General features: G+C 36.9%; 1 protein-coding gene across 1 annotated transcript; it reads left to right on the plus strand.

Annotated features, from left to right (window-relative positions):
- The first annotated feature begins 3695 nt into the window (after positions 1–3695).
- On the plus strand, positions 3696–8113 carry foxf2a (forkhead box F2a). The gene is made up of 2 exons (XM_053487088.1): positions 3696–4951; positions 7707–8113. The coding sequence occupies exons 1-2, from the start codon at positions 3952–3954 to the stop codon at positions 7895–7897; spliced, it is 1191 nt and encodes a 396-aa protein (XP_053343063.1). The 5' UTR covers positions 3696–3951; the 3' UTR covers positions 7898–8113.
- The last annotated feature ends 2148 nt before the right edge of the window (positions 8114–10261 follow it).

Consider the following 10261-nt stretch of genomic DNA (forward strand, 5'->3'; position numbering starts at 1 on the left):
GTCCTTCAGAGGCGCCTCTTTCAATTCAGTGTTGATTTTTTTTTTTTTTTTTTCCCTGAGAGCGGACACAGACGGATTTGGGAATTCAGTATTTATGTTTTCTGTCTAGGACTACAAATATCCGCCTTGAGGAAAAAAAAAAAACGAGCAGAGTTCACTATTCTACAACCCGTTTTCCGAGCTAAACAGAACCAAAGGCTGTGAGGCTAATTTTAGATAAATGAGTCACCAAAAATAAAATAATAATAATAATAATAATAAAAAAAAACGAATTCAGGCAAAGCTCCTGGTATCACAACAATGTGTTCCCAGCGTCGTGCTCTTATAGGTTAGAGTTAACCTTTCAAAAGTCTTTCAAGTATGTTTTTAAAAGTTGGGATGTTTCTTCTTTCTTTGCGCCGAGCAAAGCTTCCTTTAAGGCGGTCGCGCATCCTGAACGCAGCAGGGATATTAGGTTTGATGTTGCCGGAAATTCGGTGGATATTATTATTCTTTACCTTTATTGTTAGGGTGAGAGTGGATTTTTATCTTCAAGTCCCCTGTTTCGGCTTCTTTGATGAAGGCAAAAGGCTTTGAATATAGCACCGCAGGGGGTGTTTCTGCGCATTTCCAACCATCTAGAAACCACGAAACTATTTGATTCTTCTCTTTTAGAAACAGATTAATTTAGAAATTATAGTGACGTTTTTATGTACCTTATAAAACAATAGGCAGACCTGAGTAGGGCAAAAAAATAGATATTTTATTCATTGTTAACTGTGTCTTCTAAGAGCATGTCAGTTTTTTTTTTTTTTGTTTATTCATTTGTTTGTTTTGTTTGTTTTGGGTCATACAATAACAAAATTTTGAAATTGGTGTAACACACAAATACACAAATTGTAGACTTGGTGTAACAAACACAGACTTGTCAGGAAACAAACAAACAACCAAAAAAAACAAACAAACAAATAAATAAATAAAAAATAAATAAATAAATAAGCCTTTTAAGACAATAACAAAAATGCAAAACTGTTGTAAAAATATCTTTGGATCCTCTGAATTTATTTACATTTTAATTTTATTTCATTATATATACAGTGGGGCAAAAAAAGTATTTAGTTCTCCCACATAAAAAGATGAGAGAGGCCTGTAATTTTCACCTTAACTATGAGAAACAAAATAAGAAAGAAAAAAAAGCAGAAAATCATATTGTAGGATTTTTAAGGAATTTATTTGCAAATTATGGTGGAAAAATAAGGATTTGGTCAATAACAAAATGTTATTTCAATACTTTGTTATATACGCTTTGTTGAGTAGACTCTATTCTTGTCTATGACAGAGGTCAAACGTCTTCACAAGGTTTTCACACACTGTTGTTAGTATTTTGGCCCATTCCTCCATGCAGAGCTCCTCTAGAGCAGTGATGTTTTGGGGCTGGATAACATGGATTTTTGCTGGATAACATGGATTTTCAACTCCCTCCAAAGATTTTCTATAGGGTTGAGATCTGGAGACTGGCCAGGCCACTCCGAGACCTTGAAATGCTTTTTACGAAGCCAATCCTTCGTTGCCCGGGCGGTGTGTTTGGAATCATTGTCATGCCAAAAGACCCAGCCACATTTCATCTTCAATGCCCTTGCTCATGGAAGGAGGTTTTCATTTAAAATCTCACGATACATGGCCCCATTCATTCTTTCCTTTACATTGATCAGTCGTTCTGGACCCTTTACAGAAAAACAGCCCCAAAGCATGATGTTTGCGTCCCCATGCTTCACAGTAGGTATGGTGTTCTTTGGATGTAACTCAGCATTTATTTTCTTCTTCAAACACAAAGTTCTATTTTGGTTTTATCTGACCATATGTCATTCTCCCAATCCTCTTCTGGATCATCCAAATGCTCTCTAACAAACTTCAGACGGGCCTGAACATGTACTGGCTTAAGCAGAGGGACGCGTCTGGCACTGGTCAGGTCTACAATTTTGTTTCTGGTGTCCTTTGACAGCTCTTTGGTCTTGGCCATGGTGGAGTTTGGAGTGTGACTGTTTGAGGTTGTGGACAGGTGTCTTTTATACTGATAATGAGTTTAAACAGATGCCATTAATACAGGTAACAAGTGGAGGACAGTTGAGCCTCTTAAAGAAGAAGTTTCAGGTCTGTGAGAGACAGAAATCTTCCTTGTTTGTAGGTAACCAAATATTTATTTTTCACCATAATTTGCAAATAAATTTTTTCAAAATCCTACAATGTGATTTTCTTATTTTGTCTCTCATAGTTGAGGTATACCTATGATGAAAATTACAGGCCTCTCTCATCTTTTCAACTGGGAGAACTTACACAATTGGTGGGTGACTAAATACTTCTTTGCCCCACTGTATATTGATTTATATCACATACTTCTCTAATACTAATACATTCTCCATTTATTCCTCTATCATCTTGCAAAACAGTAGCAGGAAAGAGCAAGACTTGATAACGATTATGCCAACAATATTTTATTAGAGGTAGTTTTGGATCAGATTTTTTTTTTTTTTTTATTATTATTATTATTATTATTATTATATTTCAAGATTCACTCTAGTTTGGTAGGCCATCTATAGGTAATTAAACTTACTTTCTACAATTAATTAGCTCGGCTCTCCAGGGAGCCCGGACTCGCGCTGGTAAACTGAAACCGCACTGTGTGTGGCATACAGCCTCGGAGCGGTCTGATGGAAAAAGCCTGCTTCCACTCAAATGTCCAAGTCATTTATACAGAACAGCCCTTTACAAGCGCGCGCGCGCACACACACATGCACACACCCCTCCCCCATTTCTGAAACGGATGTTCCAATCTAAACCGCGTTATCTCCTCTGCTTTACTTCATTTTCAATCAGAGTTCATCTTCACCAGCATTAGATAACGGGTTACCAATATGCTTGTTGAAAGCAACATTATTTGTGTGTTGGATCAGATCTGATCACAGCATATTGTCATTTATAGCCTATTACCATTAGCCCAATATTAAAAAAAGAGAGTAAATAACTTAAATAAATATTGAGATTAAATAAATATGCATCTACAGTCATATACGACTTTCTTACATGCTCTGACCAATCAGTAACTCCAGAAAAGAGGTTATTGGTGTTGCATTTTTAGGCAGAGATGGTCATATTATATTAAGACTTTACATGCTGTATATTATTCTTACATAGTAGCCAATTTGATATTATGTGCATATATGTGCAACCATAAAAGAAACAAAAATTCGCAGCTTTCTGACATAAATAAACTTTACTGCATTTTGCGACGTATAATACGTATAATATAACAAAAATATGAGACAAAATGCAATGCATCCTGGTGCTTCTTCAAAACAGGCTCTTCCATGAGAATCACTTCTTCTTGAGCCCAGCTTCAAATCATCTTTAACGCTTGTACCTTAAGTGGGAAAAACGCGGTGATTAATTACCGAGGTCTGGCGTGTGGCGCTGATGACTGAAACGTCGGAGAGGTCGATGATGAACGGCGTGATCGCGTGTATCGGGCTCATGTGCTATGACTCTGCACAAACTCCTGTTGCTCTGATCGATGGACGAGGGCCAGACAGGGAGGAAGAGTGGGGTGGGTCTCTGTAGTGGAGAGAGAGAGAGAGAGAGAGAGAGAGAGAGAGATTTACGAATTGATAGGTGGTCTCGTTTTGTTTGGCCACACTGCTCAGATGCGTGAGATGCTTTCTTCTCTTTAAGGATTCAGTCATCGCGATGGCCACCGGGATACCGAGTCTAAGTCGCTGCCTCGGCGACACGTAATGCTGCTGGTGGAGTGGAAAAATAAATCCCAGCTCGAGAGACAGATTTATCTAGAGCACTTACAGATGTATTAAGCCCTTTGGCTCTCAGCGCGGGACTGATTTCAAATCCAAATTTGTTCGGATTTTCCCTAAATTATTAAAATTATTATTATTAGTAGTAGTATTATATCTTTATACAGGGATGACGACCGAAACCGCGCAACAGCAGCTCGACCCGCCGCAGTCTATGCGCTCGAGTCCCGTGCACTCCGCGCTCCAGAGCTCGCGCACGGTTCTAGAGAGCACCAGCAGCGCAAACGCGTCAAAAACTAAGAAGTCCAACTCCGGCATGAGGCGTCCTGAGAAGCCACCTTACTCCTACATCGCCCTGATCGTCATGGCCATTCAGAGCTCTCCGACGAAACGGCTGACTCTAAGCGAGATCTACCAGTTCCTCCAGGCCCGGTTCCCGTTTTTCCGTGGCTCCTATCAAGGCTGGAAAAATTCCGTACGGCACAATCTCTCTCTCAACGAGTGTTTTATCAAGTTGCCCAAGGGTCTTGGGCGGCCCGGTAAGGGTCACTACTGGACCATCGACCCGGGTAGCGAGTTCATGTTTGAAGAAGGCTCGTTTCGGAGGCGCCCACGCGGTTTCCGGAGAAAGTGCCAAACTCTCAAACCCATGTACCGTATGATGAACGGGCTCGGCTTTGGCGCCTCAGTGCTACCGCAGAACTTCGACTTCCAGCCGCCGCCGGCGCCTCTCGCGTGCCATGCTGGCGGTTACAACCTTGACGCGATGACAGGCGGTGCGTATGACGGGCTCGGAGCCGCCGCTCACCACGTACCGAGTCCGAGCTCAGCGTACATGTCCCCCGCGTGCCAGGTGACCTCGAGCAGCGGCGGCGGCGGCGCCGGCGACTACGCGCACGAGAACAACGGCAACAGCACCGGAAGCGGCAGCAGTCCGCTTCATTCACCGCCGTCCATGAGTGGACCACTGGAGTGTCCTTCGCCGTACACCGCTGCCGCCACGGCGCACTGGTCTTCATCCGCCGTGTCGCCCTACATCAAGCAGTCTCCACTGGCTGCAGGCAGCCCGACATCCTCCGCATCCGCCGGTCTGCACTCAGGGGTGGCTCCATACGCCCTCGAACAGAGCTACCTCCACCATGGAGCAAGAGACGCAGCTGAGATCTCAGGTATTTTTGCTTTTTACTGAATGAGAAATACTTCATTGTGCTTTCACACAGCTCTGAAACTACTTGATACATGCGGTATTACAACCAATATGTAATAAAATAAAATAAAATAAAATAACTAATCGGTAATTTTATAATAAAGAAGAATATATACACCAACCCGTAAATTACACCAGCACATCTTGACTACACAATGTTTTGTTTAGTTTTTAAACGACTTTCCATTGCGTGTGACAGGGTATGTTAAAAATAGAATAATTAGGAATACTAGATTTTTTTTTTAATAAACGTAAACATTATTATTTAGCAGTTTATTAAATACTGTTTATATATTTATTTTACAAAAACGAAGTGTCGAGTTACACTCGAAGCCAAACTGGCAAACTTACTTTGAGCTATTTCTAAGAATAATTTTCGTTTGTGTGTGTGTGTGTGTGTGGTGTTGCTAATAAAATCAAGGCATTTGTCTCAAAGGGCTTGTGGCCTCATGATAGCTCCTGAGCTGAAAATGTAACCCACATATAGCCTACAAGATCAGAGACTGATGCATTAACGTGAGGATGACTGAAAAAAAGAAGAGAAAAAATATATAAGCGCTTTGTATTATATATGCGGACAAATTTTCTTTATGAATCAAGGCCCATTAGACACAAATGTTAATAGAGACCAAAAAAAAAAAACATAGTTTGGATATTGGACTTTTTAAAATAGCAATCCTCCTCACCATCCTTTATAAACCCCAGGCCTCCAGGGTTAAGACAACACTCCTTTTACCAAACAAATCGGAGGCTAAAAGCCCAGCAGTAGGCCAGGGTAAAGAGGATTTGACCTTTTAGGTGGGTGGTGGTTGGTGGATGGTGGGGTGATGGGGCTCTCCGCTGGCTTAGGGTCATGTCCAAATTAATGTGGGGGATATTTTAACTATTTAGAGACACAGGCACTGCTGTGCACACCAGAGATCCTGCTTCTGAGCCCCTTAATGCCAAATAAGAGCTGCCAATCACCTGGAATGTTGGTTTATGAAAGTGAAGGCTGGTAAAGCCAGATAAACCATGTAGAGTGAAACAAAAACATACCGCCATGCACTGAACCATCACGTAAGATCCACTCTTGACCAGATGGCTGGATGTTATAGACAAATTATCATACTGTAATTCCTTTATAACACATTGGAGTACAAATTTTAATTGTTGTTTTTAATAAATATACATTATTTATTTAATCATTTGTTTATCTATTATAAAATTATTGATTAATTAATAATAAAAAATATTGACTAAAATCACACAACCCATGAGGTATTATATCGAATTCTAGAAAGTCACTGTTCAATAGTTCAATCACTGAACTAATTTTATTTTAACAGCAAGATTAGTAATTTTATAAATGTATAGTCTTTTATATGTTTTAATTTAACAGACTTGATTACATTATGTATGAGATTTAAATGTAAGAAAGTAAAAAAAATGCAAAACGTAGATTATTATTATTATTATTATTATTATTATTGTTGATGTTGTTATTATTATTAAAAGCGCAAATTAACAATTATGACAAAAATATTAAATAAATTAATAAATAAACTTTAACATTCCGTTAATTTTTTTGCCCTTGTTTGATTCGTAAATGCGTGAGCCACCAAATTACCAAATTATGATGTAATACGTTTTGAGATGGAGCAGAGCTCTGGATATTGGATAATGAACAATGTCGACATTGACACACAATTTAATACCATCTATATATAAAAAAGCGCGTCATTGATTCCTTGCTGGTCCAAACTAGTTTATACTGGTTCACTACCAAAGCCCTGCTGGTGTAAAAATCACTTTTTCCCCTTCATCTCTTAATGGAACAATCCATTTCCAAGGACTCATCCATCACACACAAATGTTTTATATATATATATATATATATATATATATATATATATATATATATATATATATATATATATATATATATATAACCAAGGATCCAAAGTTAATGCACACTGTTCTAGTTTAGGGTTATTTAACTGATGACACGTGATCAAATGTGGCATCACCTCATGACATTTATTTGTTAATGGATTTCAACGATCAAAATCAGGGAATAATTTCTGTACAAAGACGCCCATTAGCTCATATTGCCACCCTTTTAAACTATCTGTAAATGGCTATGTGTGGCTATTGTGTCGTAAAATGTTTTGTTTATTCTTCTAATTCTTGTATTTATTCAGCCTCATAATAAAATACAAACAATTTAACACACTATGCTTCCTAAATTAATTGTCCAGAAATATGGACAATTTTGTTGCTGGACAAATCATGATTCAAAGATTCTTTCTACTGTAATATGTTGATTCTACCTATAAACCTTTCAAAAATTATAATTTTAAGATCTTTCTACAAGCTAATTAAAATGCATCACATGTACCGTGATTAAATATTATCCTCTGTATACTAAATATAGTACAGTGACAGCGACAAGAAAAGAGAAGAAATGTCCATATTTATAAAGAGAAAATTTTTGCATTGAGAAATTAAATGCGACACGTTTTATTAAGACATTTCTAAAAGAGCAGAAGTAAATTAAGTGGTTTAGGCAACACTATGCATCGAAACAAGAAATAAAAACGTTTAGGTAAAAGTGCATAGGATATTAAAAATGGAAATGAATGCAAGATTTTAAACATTTGTCATGGCTATACATACAATGCTTCATTTCATGATAACCAAAAAATAACCCTTGTAATTTCGGCTTTTGATTGCAGTGGGAATCCCTCGGTATCAGTCTCACTCTTCTCCAGTGTGCGACAGGAAGGACTTTGTGTTGAACTTTAACGGCATCGCCTCATTTCACCCGAGTGCTGGAGGATCTTACTACCATCATCACCACCATCACCATCACCACCAACTACACCACCAAGGAATCTGTCAAGACATCAAGCCGTGTGTAATGTAGATTTAGACAGGACAGTGGGAAATAAAGACACTCCAGAGACCCTAACAAAAGTCCGAGGTCCCGGAACTAGCGTTGAAGATACAACGACTGTCAATGGGCCTTAAAATGCAAAGTCTGAAAACAACTGAAAGGAATTGGAAAATTGACTATAGACTCTTTTTTTTTTAGATTTACATAAACCGTATTATCACACGCGCGCGCGCGCGCGCGCACACACACACATATACAAACAAACAAGATACTGGTGGAAATGCTGTTTATTTAGGAACACAGATGGTTTCACTTTATTTCTTTATTTTAAGTTTTTATGAACGTCACCATACGCGTCACACCACACACACACACACACACACACACAGAGAGAGAGAGAGAGAGAGCACATTACTTGTGCTTGCTTCTAAGTACTTACAACAATTTATAGTTTCTTTAAAAAACCCATCCGTTTTGATATCTATTAAATTTGTATTGACATTTTTTTTCAGCTGGAAATGCGTAAGCCTGTAAACGATAATCTAAATAATGACTGCACTTATTATATTCCAACAGTGTGGTGTGGTTACGATCACTGACGTAATGATGTAACACAACCCGCAGGTGCTGTCGGGAGATTTCCCTGCATTTATGTACAGTTCAATAAAAGGTATATATTCTAAAACAAAAACAGTAACATTTTTTTGGTGTTAATTCTAGTTGAAATCGTTAAACTTATCAGTGATACTATTCTCTGAAGGGAAAATAAAGAGCATCATTTTCATGCCGAAATTATATGCTGTTTACATGCCAAAATTTAAACACTTTCTTTTGTTTCATTTGCCTAAAACATTTTTTTCTCTTTTTCACAAAAGCGTTCACTTCGCATCCAAGTTGTTTCCCTTGAGCTTAGTGTTCCAGTGAAGGGTATACATACGATAATTTGTCTGTGTTTTTTTTTTCTTAAAAACAGGTTTCATTAACAAAAATGAATTACTAAATAAAATAAAACCAGTAAAGTCATACATAAATAAATAATTAATCCATAAAAATAATCAGTGGATATTTAGCATCCACCATTAGCACATTATTTTACTGTTCTTAATAATCAATTTTTTAATGCGTTTGTGTCATGTTTCCTTTAATAAAAATTAATTTCGGGATGTTTACTGCTCATTAATATTATTTAAGAATGATATAAGCAGGAAGAAAACGATTTTAGACTGTTGGCTAAAAATATATTTTTTTTCTTCTCTTAATTTTTTTTTTATTTAAGCATGGAGGCACCGATTCAGTTTGTTGCAAACCTGATTAACTGTAATGTTGCTCTGTCTCAATCAGATTTTAACTACGAATGATAAAACAACTTCTAATTTACTCCTAAGTGGTCTGAAGTAATGACTTATGGTATGCTTAAGTTGATAGTAATTAAATTCGTTTTATCCCACGACTCTTAAATTGGGATATGAACGATTATTATTATTATTATTATTATTATTATTATTATTATTATTGCACTCTTGTATCCTAGCTTTTAGCCTGTCATGTTACAACTAACCTTAATATTCAAAATTCATTAACACGTACGTTCATAAATAATAAATTAAATATTATTCTAAATAATAGGGCACAAATAAATATCCAACATATTTTGCACACTCAAAATATAAGTCTGATATTCGAAACTGTCCCCCCTTCCACCAACTTGTAAGACAATAAATACATATTTATTTAAAAAGCGGTCCACTATATCCTAAACTTTTCTCAGTAAAACACATTAGTAAACAGTAACTAGAAAAACACATCTGCCACATGGACTGTTTACAAAACCAGTATTAAGATACAAATAGCTAGAGATACAAATACAAAGTCCAAGCTTTCATCCAAAATCAGTAAGCCTTCTCCTTAATTAATATTTATTAATATATAATTATAATCATATAGGTATAATTGCATAGTCATTATTATTAATTAGTATCTAAAGTTCTTAGTATTTAAATGTAATTTATTCAACAAAAGCAAAGGCTAATACACACGCACACACACACACACACACACACACACACACACACATATATATATATATACACACATATATATACATACATACACACATATATATATATAACTCTAGCTTGAATCTGTTTGAGACATTTACATCTCAGGAGGGTAAAAATGTCAAAGCAGATATGTATTTTAATCTCTACAGTTTTACTAAAGTATATAAAAATAAAAAGCTTCTCACTTCAGATCTAGCAATTCTGTGATTTTATCCTGTTTAGTTTTGAGCAGACTGCAGATAGAAGAATCACCACACTGTGCTGGACACTGGCCCTGCAGGCCTGGATTTGAGCAGCCCTGCTCTATATTACGATGTTTAAAAATAAATAAAAC

The sequence above is a fragment of the Clarias gariepinus genome, chromosome 1 (assembly GCF_024256425.1).
Source record: "Clarias gariepinus isolate MV-2021 ecotype Netherlands chromosome 1, CGAR_prim_01v2, whole genome shotgun sequence".
Classification (NCBI taxonomy): domain Eukaryota; kingdom Metazoa; phylum Chordata; class Actinopteri; order Siluriformes; family Clariidae; genus Clarias; species Clarias gariepinus.